This window comes from Chiloscyllium plagiosum, chromosome 7, assembly GCF_004010195.1.
Source record: "Chiloscyllium plagiosum isolate BGI_BamShark_2017 chromosome 7, ASM401019v2, whole genome shotgun sequence".
NCBI lineage: Eukaryota > Metazoa > Chordata > Chondrichthyes > Orectolobiformes > Hemiscylliidae > Chiloscyllium > Chiloscyllium plagiosum.
The window spans coordinates 61,006,413-61,025,000 of NC_057716.1; the positions used below are offsets into that span (position 1 = coordinate 61,006,413).

Below are 18,588 nucleotides of genomic sequence, written 5' to 3' on the forward strand. Positions count from 1 at the left end.
AGAAGTGCGACCTTTTTCAGACAGAGACAGAATACTTTGGGAAATTCATTACCAAGGAAGGCATTCCTGCTGACAGTGTGAAAATCTGAGCAGTACAAGAGCATCCTGACAGAGTAGGCCTAAGACAGAGATGGAATTGCATGGCTACTGGAAGAGATTTATGCAAAATTAGCCATCACACTCCATGACTTGCTGAGGAAATTAAAGAATGCTGAAGGAGTGAGTACTGTCCTCAAGGTGCACTGCATAAATTCTCCAAAGATCCTGAAACAGCACCTTCTAAACCCATGACCACTTTCATCTAGAAAAACAATGGCAACAGATACAAGGTAACACCACCACATGCAAGTTCCTCTCCAAGCCATTCACCATTCTAACTTGGAAATATATCACACTGTCACTTGGCCAAAATCCTGGAATTCCCTCCCTAAGGGCCTTATGAATCAATCTACAGCATTTGACTGCAGCAGTTCAAGAAGGCAGCTCACCAGCACCTTCTCAAGGGCAACTAGAGATTAGCAATAAATGCTGGCCAGCTAGCAATGTCCACGTCCCATGAGTGAGACAAAATTAAACGGAGGTGTTGTGAGACTTTAGGGATTATCACAGAGAGTTAGGCTCCAGCATGTGAAGTCTCGCTGTCCCACTTCAAGCAGAAGTTTGTTTTCCAGATTTCCATCCCCTTTCATCTGGGAAACCAATGCCAGTTTCCTTGGCCTAGGAGTGGTGCTGTCACAGGTACAACAGGAGACTAGAATGCTCCTTTCTTATGCCAGTCATTGAAGGGCTTTTGCCCGAAACGTCGATTTTGCTGCTCTTTGGATACTGCCTGAACTGCTGTGCTCTTCCAGCACCTTTGGGGGCGGCACGGTGGCACAGTGGTTAGCACTGCTGCCTCACAGCGCTAGAGACCCAGGTTCAATTCCTGCCTCAGGCGACTGACTGTGTGGAGTTTGCACATTCTCCCCGTGTCTGCGTGGGTTTCCTCCGGGTGCTCCGGTTTCCTCCCACAGTCCAAAGATGTGCAGGTCAGGTGAATTGGCCATGCTAAATTGTCCGTAGTGTTAGGTAAGGGGTAAATGTAGGGGTGTGGGTGGCTTGCGCTTCAGCGGGTCGGTGTGGACTTGTTGGGCCGAAGGGCCTGTTTCCACACTGTAAAGTAAAGTAATCTAATCTAGTAATCTAATCACCACTAATCCAAAATCTGGTTTCCAGCATCTTCAGTCATTGTTTTTTACCTCAAGCCAATTGAGAGGAGTGTGGAGAATTACTCCAATATGAACCCTGAACTGCTAAGTTTTGGATTTTTCACAAAAGTTCAGAGCCATTCTGATCAATGCAGAGATTGAAGTGTTTGGAAAAAAACAACTCAGTCAGCAGCTTTCAAATGTCCCCCAAACTTGGAGCAACAGGGACTCTGAACTTGCTCAATTTTGATATCAGATCCGATATGAGGCAGTCAAAAGCAATGCAAACACAGATGCCCTTAGTTGGAAGACTGACCACAGAAGGTAACCTACCCTTGTTCAGTTCGAGAGTACCCTTGTGGTTGATGCTATGCACATTCTCCAAATCAGAGGAAACATTCCAACCCTGATTCCCTATGCCATTCAGACTAAGATTCAGCAGGATGTTACCAATGTGCTTATGAATGAGATTCAAATCTTTAGAAGTCAAGCCAAGTACCATTTCACTTTGCCAACTAACTCAAAGAAGTCGTGGAAAGCTTCAACTAGTTGTAGAAATGTACAGCTGAATGTTTCCATTTTTTTGGATGTGTTATTTGTGGAAGATTTTGGAAGGTTTCTTGCCGTGGTGCATGGCGATTTTTCTCAAGGAAACCTCCAATGCTGAATTCATTAACTAGGCATCTGGCTCTATGGCACCTTTGGAGTTCAATCATGTAGCAGCAAAGATGGTAGGTTTCACCACTACCAGGATCTGCATTCAAACTGCTAATGTTGTATTTAATCTCCAGCTGCACAACCCTTTAAACTCTGTAAGCCAGGAAATGTCCTTCATGCTCCAACAAGATATCCCAGACAGGGAAGCTGGCATTTAGCTTCAGAGAAAGGAAACTGGAGGTGCTCGTGGTCAGGGTGGTGGGCAGGAAGTCCAGCTTTTCCTGTTAATCAACAAAGAATGCCATGGCACTGGACAGCATGTATCTGGTGCCATTTCACTCACTGAAAGAAATGCAGAGCAGAGCTGGAAAGAAGGCCAATAGTCTTCTGCACAGCCAGGATAAGTTCCACCATCTTTCCTTTGGTACCTCACACACCCTTGAACTCAACCATTGCACATGCTAATAGAATATAACTGTCACTATTGTTTGTAATCAGCACTCAATGGTTCACACTCACCTCGTCTTAACTTTGAACCCACCCTACCCTTTCTGTTTCTTACTCCCCACTACCTCTCCTGTTTTTGCACTACCACTAACAACTCGTCCATCCATTTACATCACTCTCAATTTTCCTTTTGTCTCATCATTGATAGAAAATTACAAGTTGGGAGGTGGTGTGGTCAATATTTGGCTCCTCATGCCTAAAAGAAGATCCTCAAGATTGTTGGAGAAGACAATGACCACCCACGAGAGGACATCAACACCTCAATGTCAAACAATCCAGGAAGCACCTTTGTTCTGTGCTGCAGCATCTTCCTGCTATCACCACTGTTAATTTATTTTCAAGATGCTTAAGCTTCTACCCCTCTTAAACAACTGATGACTTCTCTTTTTTTGAGCAGGAACCAGCAGCACTCATGTAACCTCTGCCCTGAAAAGGTTAACTCCGAGATAAATTGTTCTTCTTCCACCTCAAATAAAGAAGCAAACAGATCTTGCAAACAATGCAGCACCAGCAAGCGCCTACCTGAAACATTCATCAATTTAGAGACTTTCACTTTTCTGGATTCAATATCTAGATTAGATTCAGGAGTGTAATTGGCGTATCTCCACAGATGTTGAACCAGTATAGTACTGATAATATTAGTGGGCTTCTCTAATCTTTGACCTAGTTTACTGGGTAACACTGACAAAACTTTCTTCTGTTCTTAAGGTTGTACATTTGCACAAACTCATTAATGACCGACACCGTGGAGTCACCTTCTGCCTGGAGCCAAGCAGCTGCCTAATGCCTTTCAGTCAACCTACTGACAGTAGCATGGCATATTCCTCCTTCAACCATCTGTGGAGATATAGGAGAACGTGAGGACTGCAGACACTGGAGAGTCAGAGTAAAAAAGGGTGGCACTGGAAACGCACAGCAGGTCAGGCAACATCTGTACATCCTGCACCTCAGATGCTGCCTAAGCTGCTGTGCTTTTCCACCACCACACCATAGGTCAGAATAACAAGAAGCAAAGTTAAAAAGGCAAAACATCCATTGTTTCCGGACATGCACAGGGGGATCTTGATCTGCTCAATGTGCCCCTTTCTTTCAAGGAAACAGGCATCCTGATGAAAGAGAACTCACACACATACATCTCATACAGGTTTCCTCTCAGGACACTCCAAAGGTGCCAGTAGCTCTACCCTGTATGATTTCCGATCCTGTACAAATTGCAGCCATGGAGTGTTAGCCTACATTGGGGCAGGAGACTGTCAGCATGTCTCTGCCCTATGGTCATAAACATCCCATGGGTCATTCACCCACATCTTCCAAGCCAAGAATGCCTTCTACAAAGCTGGCTCCCTCCACTCCAGTGATAGAGACCAGGAGTGTACATAGGCATAATGGAAGGACAAGGGAAAAACAATGCTGTGAAGACATACAGGTGGCACTTCATTATAAACAGAGATTCACATTTGTAAATATGGATGAACTTCCATTTTTCTGATATGTTCTAATCACTGTCATTTTAGCTGTAGGTCTTGGTTATATGGCTACTACATTGAAGGTAAGCAGCCTCTTCATATATCCCAACAAGGATCGAAGTTATTGAGGCATGCTTGTCTCTGAGAAGCAGCAGATTTCATGGATGCTTCATGTCCATGAGTGAAGATAAGACTTTGATGTGAAGGTCATAGAGGCCAATGGAAATGCATTCATGTTCCACACTTGAGGTCACCTTATGTGTATGACAAAGTGATTGTTCTTGTTTGCATATTTCGTTCGAAGCAAAGGATCACTTTAACTGTGTGATAAAGGAGTACAGACTTTTGCCAGCATGTCCAAAGACTGATCCTCAGGTACTTCCAAACTCAGCATCAAGATACAAACAGGTGGCTCAGTGGTTAGCACTGCTGCCTCACAGACCTGGGGATCCGGGTTTGATTCCAGCCTTAGGCAACTGTCTGTGTGGAGTCTGCACATTCTCCCTGTGCTTGCATGGGTTTCCTCCCACAATCCAAAGATGTGCAGGTTAGGTAAATTGGTCATAGTGTCCATGTGTGAGTTAGGTGTATTAGTTGGGGTAGATGCAGAGTAATAGGGTAGGGGAATGGGTTTGGGTGGGTTATTGTTCAGAGAGTCAGTGTGGATTTGTTGGGCTAAATGGTCAATTCCACACTGTAGGGATTCTATGATAAATATACCCACCCTTGCAGAACAAAGCAAAAGGAAACTTGCTTTGCCCACTGTGAATGTGTTTGCAGCCATATTTCTTCCTTGTTGTGCTTCCAAGTCAGGCTGTTATGAGTGAATTCCAGCCTCTATTTTAAAGTAAAATTCACCCCAGTCCAAATTTCCTGTACACATATTCATCTTTTCTTTTTAATAGTCAATATCCCCAATAATTCCCTTCAGCTATTGGTGGGCGGCACGGTGGCACAGTGGTTAGCACTGCTGCCTCATAGCGCCAGAGACCTGGGTTCAATTCCCGCCTCAGGCGACTTACTGTGTGGAGTTTGCACATTCTCCCCGTGTCTGCGTGGGTTTCCTCCGGGTGCTCCGGTTTCCTCCCACAGTCCAAAGATGTGCAGGTTAGGTAGATTGGCCATGCTAAATTGCCCGTAGTGTTAGGTAAGGGGTAAATGTAGGGGTGGGTTGCGCTTCGGCGGGTCGGTGTGGACTTGTTGGGCCGAAGGGCCTGTTTCCACACTGTAATGTAATCTAATCTTACTACATTATCATGTTCCCTATCACTATCCACTATCCTCCCATGAAACCAGGGCTATGGTGACTTGTTAAAATACCCAATGTACTGTGTGTTTTTGTATGCTATTCAGATCTCACTTTTGCATCTGCAGTTGTCCTCCCTTAATTATCTTTATCCCCTCAGCATTACAGCCTGACTACAACAAGAACCTAACTGATCATGGCCAAACCCCCAGACTGAGATTGGACAATGTCCTTGACTGAGTGTTGCGACATCCTGAGGGGACATTCCCTTTCCCTCTGAGCCCTGGCGCCCTTTGACTTTCAGAGATGGCCATCTTGTGGAAGGGCATGATGCGTGTATGCTAATGCAAGCTGCTGACACATGTCATAGGTGTGACTTTGACAGAGCACAATGCCATATAGCACCATTCATCCCTCAATTGTTTAGAGCTGGCATCTATGACAAGTTGCCTGTCTTTCTGTCTGCACTAGAAAGCATGTCAAATCAGTGATGCTGTGAGCCTGTAATTTCATGCTGAAATGGAAGTATACTAAATGTCATGGCAAGCCTGTAAGACTGTGACTGTCCAAGTGAGTCAAAGAGAGTGCATTTTAAGACAGCTAGCCAAGCGCTTCATAATGCATCAACACAGGGTGCATTTGATGGGTGTATGTCTCTGCATGCAAAGTAACCTGGCAGGAACATTGCAATATCAGGTGTCAATGAAGTAGTGCAGTGGTGAAATACTGAAGTGTATAGTGAATTAGTCCAGTATTGGCCATAATGCTGTTGTGGTGTTGTGTTTTGCTCATGCTGAATTCCCGGGATGAGCATGCAATAAGATTTGATGAATGGACCTGAAGATAGAGGTTCAGAGGAGGAAGTAGTGAGCAGTATGCACCAGGTAATCACTCTGACTTTCAAGTCAGGAACTGGTGCTGCCTAGTTTATCATCAATGCATGGGAGAATAATAAACTCTTCTTGATGATGTGAAGTTAGTTAACAATGAGGCAAATGCATAGAAATAAGGTTATCGCCATTTAGTAGTGAGATTTAAAACTTACCATTTAACCCTCAGGTGGGAAATTAGATTTTATTTTCTTGATATTGAGAAGCACTTGCCATATTTTCTCAGTTATTTTGCCATTGTCCATGCTGCTGAAAGAAAATTCTACCCATAGAGCCTGAGCTTCGTGTGGCACTGGTATACAGTTATGTCAAAACAATTAATCCACTGCTAGTAGACTCAGTATTGGGGGTTCCCTTCCTTCTGGATAAATCTGTGTCCATCCCATCCCACCCCATCCATTCTGTTGAGGTGCATGTAATTAGCTGCTGATGTTGCTGTTGGTATTGCTCATGTTCTGCACGAGTAGTTGGCAGTGTTGTGTCTTCTGGTAATGCCCTTTACCAGAAGTGGAATGTAGAGCTCCAGAAGGTCTCTGAATGAAGAATCATGTGCTGGTAAAGTCACAATAGTTTCAGAGGACCATAGTGTTGCTCTCTCTAAAGAGATAAAGATAAAATACATGATGTTTTAAATTGGGGATCACCATGCCTCAGGCAAAGGGCAAAGTTGAGAAAGTAGGACCTTCATGATAGCATCAGCCAGTATGGGAACTGAACGTCGCTCTTGATGACACTCTTATTGGCAAACTAGCCATCAAGCCAACTGAGCTGAGCTAACCCCAACTGTATGTTATACACCCACATCAATAACTGTGATAGATTGTTAAAATAGCATGGATTCCTAATGCCCTTGGAAAAAAAGAAATCAAATATGAAAAAGGCTTTTTAATTGGCTCAATTTATTTCTCTCTCGATCCAAAGGGGTTCCCTGCTTGCTTGAAATCTCCTCCTGGTGAGAACACCAGAAAGAACAGGATGATATTGAGATCTTGTCCCACTGTCAGTTTAATTCCCCACGTACACCAAAACCCATCTCCACTTGGATGGGAAATTTCCATCCTTAAGCAGCATGCAAATCTTAAACATGTAAAACACCATTAACCTGTAATTTATGTGAGGAAATGGGGTCTCAAAATATATTTTAACACCATGATTCTTTTGAGAGATTAAAACATAACCTTTGACAATTAATTGAGAACCTAAATATGATATGAGAGAAACAAACCTCTTTTGTCTGTTGGTAGACTTCCATTACGGTGTCCTGACTTTCCCACAATGCCTTTCTAAACACTAAAATCTGACACTCCAAAAATTTGGAATAGCCATACATTGAGAACAGTGAAGCGTTTGAGTAGGCTACCAGTCGCTTTGCCATTTTAAATGCTAGACGCGCTTTGCTCCATTCTGATAATCTGGAATACCTGTTTTGACCAAGTCAAAGTATCAGCAATATATCATATATCAGTAACATATCACAGCTAAAGGAAAAGTAGTATTTTCTGTGCAGTAGTTTAAATGAACTGCACTTTAAATATCTGATAAATAAATATTTGTTATTTCGCAATATGATATTGTTGTAATGCTTCCCAGTCATTTGAGTAACTAAGGAATGTGATTCTATACAACTACAACTATACAAACATGAAACAAATAAGGATGGTTAGAAAATTACCACCTTGTTCAACCAGCAGTCCCAACACCCCACCTGACTGATGTGAGATAAAGTTTGCACCATTTCAGGAAAAGAGTAATGGAAGATTTCTCAGTCCACCCTAGGCAATGTAGAGTCATTGAGATTTTACAGCACTATAAAATGCCCCTTGTCCCATCATGACCATGTCAGTCATTCTAATCTAATTTTCTAGCACTTGGCCTGTAGCTTTGTGTGCTTTAGTATTTCAAGTGCTCATCTCAATACTTTCAAAATGTCTTGAGAGTTGCTGCTGCCCATTACCGCTCTCTTTTAAACAGGGAGTTTCAGATGTTCTGGGTGAAAAGGAATTTTCTCAAATTCCCTCCAAACCTCCTTAAAACTGTGCCCCCTCATTATTGAACCTCTAATAAGAGGATAAGTTTCTCCCGATCAACCTTACCTAAATCCTTCTTGGTTTTATACACTTGCATTAGATTTCCTCTCAGCCTTCCCTGCTCTAAATAAAACAATCCAGCCTATTTAGTCTCTCTTCATAGCTGAACTGCTCCAATCCAGGCACATCCTTGTGAATTTCCTCTACATGCTCCATAATCCAGTTACATTCATCCTATAGTATGATGACCAGACTGCACCCAGTACTCCAGCTGTGGCCTAACAAAAGTTATGTACAGCTCCATCATAATCGCCTTGCTCTTATCTTCAATGCCTTGACTAATAAAGGCAAGTATCCCATATGTCATCTTAACCACCTTCTCTACATGCCCTGCTGCCTTCAAGGATTTATAGGCAGGCACACGAAGGTCCCTCTGATCCTTTGTACCTCCAAGGGTGTTACCATTCAAAGTGAACTCCTTTGTCTTGTCAGTTTTCCCAAAACGCATCACTTCACTTTTTGAGGATTAAGCTCCATTTACTACTGTTATCTCATCTGACCAGCCCAAGTATATTTCTCATAGTCCAAAGATTTCCTCCTCACAATTTACCAGACTACTTATTTTCGTGTCATCTGCAAACTTGTTGGTCATACATAGAAACACAGAATATAAAAGCATTGGAAGCCCATTTAACTTCGATCATAGTCCACCATTCAATATGATTATGGCTGATCATCTAACTCAGCACCCTGTTCCTATTATCTCCCAGACTCTTTGATTCCTCTCACCTGAAGTACTATTTCTAACTCCTTCTTGAAAACATACAATGTTTTGGTCTCAACTGCTCTCTATGGTAGAGAATTCTAAAGACTCACCATTCTCTGAATGAAGAGGTTTTCCTCATCTCAATTTTTAGTTGCCTAACGATATCCTTACAAATTGACCCTCCTACATTCATGTCTAAATCATTAATGCATGCTGCAAACAGCAAGAGATGCAGCAACATTTTATGCCACTGGTCACAAGCTTCCAGCACAAAAAACATCCTTGAACCATTAATCTAGTCCAAGAGATCAAATAAACACTGGCTTCCATCATGGTTACCTAATCCTCTATGAGATGACTTTTATTCCAGACAGAAATAGACCAGCCTTTTGAAGGAATACAATGAATCAATATTCTTCACATTAGCTAGCAATCTGTTCCACAGCACTATACTTTGAGAAATAAAGAATTATACAACTTCCAAACCAGCTATACCCTTGGAAACTGTTTAGATATGACTCCTAGATCTCTCTAACCTCATCTGAATTATTTCATGTATACTTAACATTACCTCATCATTTTATAAACCTGATCATATTGCCTGTTGCTCTTTGAATGCATTTGGCAACTAATGTGTTCAGACCTAAGACGTCTTGTGACTCTGGTATAAATCTACACATTCTGTGTCGCCTGCGAATTGTGTCCTGCAAACCTAAATTTATTATTATATATCCCATTTAGTGGAAGTTCCAATACTAACACCGGAAACATCACTTCTTACCCTCTGCATAGCAACTGTTTACAAGTATGCACTGTGTTTCCTGTCACTTGGACAATTTCATATCTATGCTGCTACATTAGTTTTTCTTCTAAGGCCTTCCATCTTTATAGCTTGTTTGTTATACTTTTGAACCACTGCAATCCATATGCTGTAAGTAGACTTTCAGTGCTTTTCCAGAGGGAAATCCAGGTGAATCTCTACATTGAAGGAATGGCAACGTACATCCAAGGTAGGATGGTGAGTAACTTGGATGAAACTTGTAGGCTCTCATGTATCTGTTGTTTTTGTCCTCCTTGCGATCCTGGGTTTGGTGAATCTCTACAGTGTACCATGTAGACAATATACATTGCTGCTACTGAGTACTGGTGATAGACTGACAGAATATTTGTGCCAAATATGTGGGCTGCTTTGTCCTGATGGTGTCAAGCTTCCTGATTGTTGTTGAAGCTGCATTCATCCAGTAAAATGGAGAGCATTACATCACAATCCTGACTTGTGCCTTGTAGATGGGCTGCAGACTTTGGGGAGTTAGATGGTGAGTTACTCGCTGCCACATTGCTAACTTCTGATTTGCTATTATAGCCACTGTACATGTATGGCTAGTCCAGTTCAGTTTCTAGTTAATGGCAACTCCTAGAATGTATAAAGTGAATGCTGGGGTGCAGTGATTAGCTTGTCTGTTATTGGCGATGGTTATTACCTGGCATTTGTGTGATGTAAATGTTACTTGCCACATTTCAGCCCAAGCCTGGATATTGTCCAGATCTTATTGTATTTGGACGTAGACTGCTTCAGTATCTAAAGGCTTGTGAATGGTGCTGAACATTGTAACCATCATCTAACATTCTGACTTATAAACTTGTGATGGACAGAAGGTCATTGATGAAGCAGTTGAAGATGATTGAGTCTAGGACACTACTCCGAGGAACTCCTGGAGAGATGTCCTGGAGCTGAGATGACTGACCTTCAACAACCATGACTATCTTCCTTTGTGCCACGTATGATTCCAACCAGCAGGAAGTATCAGGCAACAGATGTGGCCTTTTATTAAAGGATTGGAAAATTATGGCCAGTGACTGTTCCATTCTAAATCTTACATCTCTTAGGATCCTTTGATGCATCCAGGCAAGTTCCAGTGATTTATCAATCTGAAGTGCAACTAGCCTTTCTTAGATCAATATTTTATCATTTTTAGCGAATCTAGCATCTCTTTTACTGTGACACTGACATCATCTCATCTTTGGTAAAGGGTGATGTAAAATACTTATTCAATTCCTGAGCCATGGCCGTCCTCTGCCATTTATAACGTATCCCTTTTACTGCTTCATTTTGTTCTTTATCCTTCTTGCTGTTGTTAATTCACAAATTCTAAAAACAAACCTCACATCTCCTTACATTAAACTCCCTTGCTGCTTTCTCGTCCAATCAATTAGCATATCTATTTACATTTGCAGATTTTCCACATCCTACTGATAGCTTAGTTTCCCACTAGTTTTTTTTATCACCAGCAATCTTGGATACATATTTCATCATTTCATCTTAATCATGTAAATATGTTATAAACAGCTGAGAGCCAAGCATTGATCACAATTCACAAATCAAAAGCCTAACAACCTGATAATGACCCATTTATTCCTTAGCCTGGTGAAACATGAGCCAACCTATTTCCTGAGCCCACTGCCTTTGCTGATAGTTCCCATATGTGCTATTTCCTGGAGGTGTGGGCAAGTGGACTTCAGATTTTCCAACTCCTTATGCAATGGAATGCGGGTACTGCGATAGGCTGGTTAGAAAGCCTACACCTGTTTGTTCAAACTTCAGATCAGCTTTCAAGTTTGATCTTATATTCCACAAACATAGAACCACCTGTGAACTAATCTAAGCCCATCACTCGACACTATCCCATCATCATCCATGTGCTTATCCAAGGACAGTTTAAATGCCCCTAAAGTGGTTGAGTTAACTACATTGGTAGGTAGGGCATTCCACACCCTTACCACTCTCTGAGTAAAGAACCTGCCGCTGACATCTGTGTTAAATCTATCACCTCTCAATTTATAGCTATGCCTCCTCGTACAAGCAGATTTCATCATCCTAGGAAAAAGACTCTCACTGTCCACCCTATCTAATCCTCTGATCATCTTGTATGTCTCTATTAAATCCCCTCTTAGCCGCCTTCTCTCCAATGAGAACAGACCCAAGTCCGTCAGCCTTTCCTCATAAGATCTTCACTCTATACCAGGCAACATCCTGGTAAATCTCCTCTGCACCTTTTACAATGCTTCCACATCCTTCCTGTAATGGGGCGACCAGAACTGCACACAATACTCTAAATGAGGCCACACTAGCGTTTTGTATAGTTGCAGCATTATCACGGCTCCTCCAATGAAACCGAACACACCGTATGCCTTCTTAACAGCACTATCAAGCTGGGTGGCAACTTTCAGGGATCTATGTACATGGACGCCAAGATCCTTCTGCACATCCACACTACCAAGAATCTTTCCATTGACCCAGTATTCTGCCTTCCTGTTATTCTTCCCAAAGTGAATCACCTCACATTTGTCTGCATTGAACTCCATTTGCCACCTCTCAGCCCAATTCTGCAGTTTATCCAAGTTTCTCTGCAACCTGCAACATTCATTCACACTGTCCACTGCTCAACCAACTTCAGTATCATCTGCAAACTTACTAACCCATCCATCTATGCCTGAGTCCAAGTCATTTATAAAAATGACAAACAGAAATGGTCCCAAAACAGATCCTTGTGGCACACCACTAGTAACGACTCCATGCTGAATATTTTCCATCAACCATCACTCGTCGCCTTCTTACAGAAAGGCAGTTTCTAATCCAAACTGCTAAATCACCCTCAATCCCATGCCTTTGCATCTTCTCTAATAGTCTACCATGTGAAACCTTATCAAAGGATTTACTGAAGTCTATGTACACCACGTCAAGTGCCCTTCCCTTATCCACATGCTTGGTCACCTTCTCAAAAACCTCAATGAGTTTTGTGAGACACGACCTGCTCTTGACAAATCCATGTTGACTATTTCCAATCAAATTGCTTGCTAGATGATTATAAATCTTGTCTCTTATCATCCTTTCCAAAACTTTTCCTACAACAGACGTAAGACTCACTGGTCAATAATTATCTGGGTCATCTCCACTGCCCTTCTTGAACAAGGGCACAACATTTGCAATCCTCCAGTCCTCTAGTACTAAGTTTGTAGACAATGATGACTCAAAGATCAAGGCCATAGGCTCTGCCATCTCCTTCCTAGCTTCCCAGAGAAATCTTGGAAAACTCCCATGCAGCACAGGGGACTTATCTACTTTCACACCTTTTAGAATTGATAACACCTCCTCCTTACTAACCTTTCAAATCTAATAACCCGTATCTCAGTTTTTTCCTCTACAATATTCTCCTTTCCTGAGTGAAAACAGATGAGAAATATTCGTTTAGCTCCTCCGATCTCCACAGGGTCCACACACAACTTCCCACTTCTGCCTTTGACTGGCCCTATTCCTACCCTAGTCATCCTTTTCTTCCTCACATTTCTATAGAAGGTTTTAGGATTCTCATTTATTCTATCTGCTAAAGACTGCTCATGCCCCTCCTTGCTTTTCTTAACTCTCTCTTTAAATCCTCCCGAGCTACTCTGTAACTCTCCATCGCCTCATCTGAACCATCTCATCTCAACATCATATAAGGCATACTGTGTCAGGAAACCCTCCTGCATACATTGGACAAAAAATGATCCATCTGACGTAGTAGAGTTATAGCATTTCCAGTCAATGTTGGGGAAGTTAAAGTCCCCCATAATGACCACTCTGTTCCTTTCATTCCTGCCCAGAATCGATTTGGCAATCCTGCCCTCCACATCCCTGGAACTTTGCGGAGGCCTATAAAAAACTTCCAGCAGTGTGACCTCTCCTCTCCTGTTTCTAACCTCAGCCCATACCACCTCAGCAGACGGGTCCTCGTCAAAAGTTCTTTCAGCCATCCTTGACCAACAAAGCCATGCCTCCCCCTCTTTTACCATCTTCCCTGAAATTAATGAAAGATCATTCCTGACCTTGCTCTACCCATGTCTCAGAAATGGCCACAACATCAAAGTCCCCTCAACCTTCCCCTCCATCCCTCCATGCTCCCTTCAAACCCTGTAATAACCTCAATAAATTTCATTCATACCAAATTCACCATCTCCTGCTTAACTAAGTTATTAGAAGCTTTTGAAATTCACCAAATATTCATGCTGGGCTCAGCTAACATAACAAACCTCTATTAAAATTGAAAGAACAGATGGTGGTTTTTCTATTTTAAATCAGAGGGCCTATCAGTCAAGAAATTGGACTGGGCGAGTGATTAAGTTTCAGCTGTGGAGATTTTGTTTCCTAAATTCAAGAACTTGGAACATTTAAAATCCTCCCTGAAATCTCTTTTGCATCAAATGATTAATATTGCTTCTGTTAGGTACTTTACGGTATTTTTCTATATTAAGTGCATTATATAAATTCAATTTGTTCTTGAACTTGTTCTTGTCCTTATCAAATAGGGCTGAATGGGAACATATGATTTATATTGGACAGAACAATAGCTCTGATGTGAGCTTGAAATGGAACATCTCAGAAGTATTCTTTTTCAGACATTAATTTAGTGTCCTGGGATTGCAACAGGCTTCAGGGCAGCATTTCAAAGAAGAAAAGGAAAGTTTCCCCAGATCTTTATTCCTCAATCATGATCACTAAGAAGAGTGAATCAGACCATTATCATTGTAGAGAGTTGCCGTGCATAAATTAGCTATTGTATTTTCTAAATTACAACAGTGACTCTGCTTCAAAATTAAAACTGTCAGGGTCTGTGACATTTCCAAATTGTGAATAATGTGATATCAATTCATATTTTCCTTCTATTAATCAAATAACATGACTTTACCAGAGTGCTACTGATGAATGAAGCACAAGCATCAAGTTCTTTTCAGACTTTATAATAGGATCATCAATTACTCCATTGATAAAAGCAAGGCATTCATCAAATGGCCTCAGTGCAAAACCTGTAATCAAAACAAATATCTTAGGTCACTACATCGTTGGTCAACATTACAACCATAAAACTGTGCATTTGTTTGATGTAAATTAAAAGATATATTGTTATATAAATCAAAATGAGCGATATTATTCTGAAGAATGAATGGGAAGGATTTTCCGAATAATGGGACTCTTATTCTCACAACCTGAAACCTCAGCAGAGCCCACATCCCCTGCCAACATCTTTTGCTCTACAGTAATTTTAATGCTTTAACAAGTATTAACTGGCCAAAGACAGGATTTCTATCCTCACTCGAAGGATGTCTTGCCTCTGAGAAATGCCCAATTAGCTGCACTAAGCACTTAATTTGGCACCAACAGCTCTTCGCAAATTATAAACCATGCAGAAGATGTTGGGACTTCGAGAAAAGATTGGGACTGTGACCTTTTAATCTGTGATTTTCAAATCCTGCCTGCCCTAGGCCTTTTGATAATCGAGCTGAATGTTTTTGGTCTCTTTGACAGGTCAAATTGGGTGGAGTGAACACAGTGGAATTGGGATATTGAGGTCATATACACTAAAGCATACTGTCTAAATTGGGCAGGTACTTCAGATGCCAGCAACCAGATTAGATAGAAGAACAGAACAGAATGTTTATCTTTGGGATGTTCAAAGTCCTGTTGTTTCTTTTCTACATAGCAGAGACAGTAATAATCTAGTCATGGAATCATCAAATATGATTGATAATTGTCATGGTACAGAAGAATGCAGTTCAAGTTATCTGTTCAACTTTATGCTCACCGCAAGAACAATTTAGCTAGCTGCACATTCCAGCCATTCTTCATATTATTATAATCTGTTTTCCACATCAGGGATTTCTAAAATTCTCATTTGCAAGACTAAATTTCAGGCATTCTTGATCATAATCATTCGTGAATAAAGAGGTTTTTCTTCATGTCACCTTTAGCTGTGGTCCAATCACATTAACCTTATACCTTCTTATTCTCAGCTTCTTTACTCTTCTAACACTGGCAGAGATAGTCCTTATTACCCATCTGTAATTACCTTTGACCAGGTGATGAACCACCTTCTTCAAGTAGAAGAATATTTCTGGGATTGAATAATGGTATCCAGTGGGGTTCCTAAGGAATTGGGAGTGGAACTGCTAGTTTTCTTGATCTACATTAATGGCAGGTTTGGGTGAAGAGGGAAAAGTTTTAAAATTTGTCAATAAAATGCAACCTGAAAGCATACTGAACAGTAAAATGAGAATAATGAAGATTAATTCAAAAGATTATGAATGGGATGTGAAATAGGTGGATTTATGGCATTGTAACTTAATGCAGAGAAACTTGAGGAAGATCATATTTTGAGAAATGCAGTTGTACACAGTGTACAAGTTGACTTGCCACATCCTTATGACCTCTATCTCTGTTTTATCCTACTTTCACTTTAGTTTGTGGCAACTCCTTGAAACATGATGTTAGAAGTGAACAGCTGAAATGGAGTGAATTTTCAGGGCTGTGAGAGAGCCAGTTACTGTAAAAATACAACAAGGAAGAATAAAAAAAACTAGCAATGTTGTAGAGCTGGGTGAGTCAGAATGGCTGTGATTTCTCCACCCTGACCTTGTAGAAATGAAAGAATGTATGAGACAGGTCTGAAATGTTTTTATTATTGTGACAAAACTATGAGGTATGTATAGAGTTGAATAAAATAACAGAGTGAATAAAAGTAGCAACCTGTTATCAGTACTGGGAGAGGATGCTACCTCAAACTAAGGAGCAAAGAAGACAGACTAAATGAGTGTTGAAGCTATGAAGAGTTACTTTGAAACCTCTGTTAACGTTATTTATGTACATAATGCATTTAACCTCAGATGGTGGGGGAAAGGGGCATTATTGACCAATATATAATGTAACATCTTTAGCCAAATCCTGTATAAACTCATCAAAGATAGGTTTGTCTTCGGCATAAGTGATCACACCCTAACAGCATGTCTGCTGAGAAGGGAGAAACCTACTCTCAATAATGCAATGGGAGAGTTGACAAGATTTTGTATTATGCATACAGGCTTTCCAAGCCAAATGAGAACAGTTTTGTGGGAAAAAGAGAGATGTATTTTCAGAAGAGCCAGCAGACAGATCAAGATCTGAGGACAGGAGGTAGATATTGCTGAGGACATCACACGAAAGAAATGAAAGCGTGTTCAGCAAGGGAAGAGCAGCCCTCTAACTTTAAGAATCTGAATCAGTTTGCAAGCAAGTGCCTAATTGGAAAGCTGGAAAACACGCCTAAGATTGACTGCTGGAGAACTGTCAGCCAGTGATTTTCACAAATGACTCAGCATGACACAACAGGTTTGTATCGTCAGGTCTAAGGTGATAAATGTGTTGTGACTGTTAGAATGATGACTCCAGAAGAACAATATCAAAATGTGCAAAGTATCAGATAGACACTGGTCATTCATGCTACATGGTGAGCTTTACAGACACGTGTAAAGCAGCCAGGTTGGTGAAGCAGGATATAAGACCATAAGACACAGGGGTGGAAGTAAGGTCATTCGGTCCATCGAGTCCACTCCGCCATTTAATCATGGCTGATGGGCATTTCAACTCCATTTGCCCGCACTCTCCCCGCACCCTTTAATTCCTTGCGAGATCAAGGATTTATGAGTCTCTGCCTTGAAGACATTTCTATTAGCTCTCCCCTTAACCTTCTAAACTCTAATGAATACAATCCCAGGATCCTCAGCCATTCATCGTATGGATGTGATGGAAATGCACATCCAAAAGGAGAAATGAAGCTAAGAGTCCAAATCAATTGAAAAGATCAAGATGCAGACTTCAATTAGTAGAAATTAAACCAGATTTCAGCTGAATAAGACTAAAGCATGACTGCTAACTACATGTGCTGGAAGGGTTTTGCATGATTTTGCAGGCCACGAATCCCTTCATTGCTGAACAGATCTTAGAGATTAAAACTATTTTGCAGGTCTTTAATGTCTTCTGAGAGTCACGGAGTCATACAGCATGGAATCAGAGCTGAAAATGTGCTGCTGGAAAAGCGCAGCAGGTCAGGCAGCATCCAAGGAGCAGGAGAATCGACGTTTCGGGCATGAGCTCTTCTTCAGGAATCAGACCCTTCGGCCAACTAGTTCATGGCAACCATGTTCTCAAACTAAACTAGTTTGCCTGCATTCGGCCATTATCCCTCCAAACTTTTCCAACTTATGTACTTATCTAAATGTCCTTTAAATGTTGTAACTGTATCTGCACCCAGAACTTCCTCTAGCAGTTCATTCCATGCACAAACAACTCGCTATGTATAAAAGTTACCCTTCATATAATTTTTAAAATGTTCTCCTCTCACCTTTAAAACATATTCCTAGTTTTGAACTCACACACCTTAGAGAAATGGCCCTTGCTGTATATTCCATATGTTCTATCTATGCCCCTCATGATTTTATAAATCTTGATAAGGCCACCCCTCAACCTCCTGTGCTCGGTCAAAAAAAGTCCCAGCCTATCCAGCCTATTTTTATTATTCAAACCCACCATTCCCAACAACATCCTGCTAAACCTTTTTTGAATCATCTCCAATTTAGTAATATCCTTCCTATTACTGGGTGACCTGACATGCACGTAGTACTCCAGAAGAGGCCTCACCAATGTCCTGTAAAACCTCAACATGACGTCCCAACTCCTATACTCAAAGTCGAGATTAGAGTGGTGCTGGAAAAGTACAGCAGTTCAGGCAGCATCCGAGGGGCAGTAAAATCGACGTTTTGGGCAAAAGCCTTTCATCAGGAATACAGGCAGAGAGCCTGAAGGGTGGAGAGATAAATAAGAGGAGGGTGAGAGTGGGGAGAAAGTAGCATAGAGTGGAGGAGGGGATGAAGGTGATAGGTCAGGGGGAGGTGGGGTGGAGTGGATAGGTGGAAGAGAAGATAGGCAGGTAGGATAAGTCATGGGGACAGTGCTGAGCTGGAAGTTTGGAACTGGGGTGAAGTGGGTGAAGGGGAAA

The 18,588-nt window shown here is 41.5% G+C and overlaps 1 protein-coding gene across 1 annotated transcript in view; it reads right to left on the minus strand.

Annotated features, from left to right (window-relative positions):
• LOC122551928 (adenylate cyclase type 10-like) overlaps window positions 1-18,588 on the minus strand; it is a 187,001-nt gene that overhangs the window by 4,605 nt on the left and 163,808 nt on the right. The window contains exons 31-33 of the mRNA XM_043694498.1: window positions 14,470-14,587; window positions 7,132-7,374; window positions 3,155-3,188 (exon numbers count right to left, since the gene is read on the minus strand). Coding sequence (XP_043550433.1) covers window positions 3,155-3,188; window positions 7,132-7,374; window positions 14,470-14,587 — 395 coding nt within the window. The remainder of the gene's footprint in view (window positions 1-3,154; window positions 3,189-7,131; window positions 7,375-14,469; window positions 14,588-18,588) is intronic.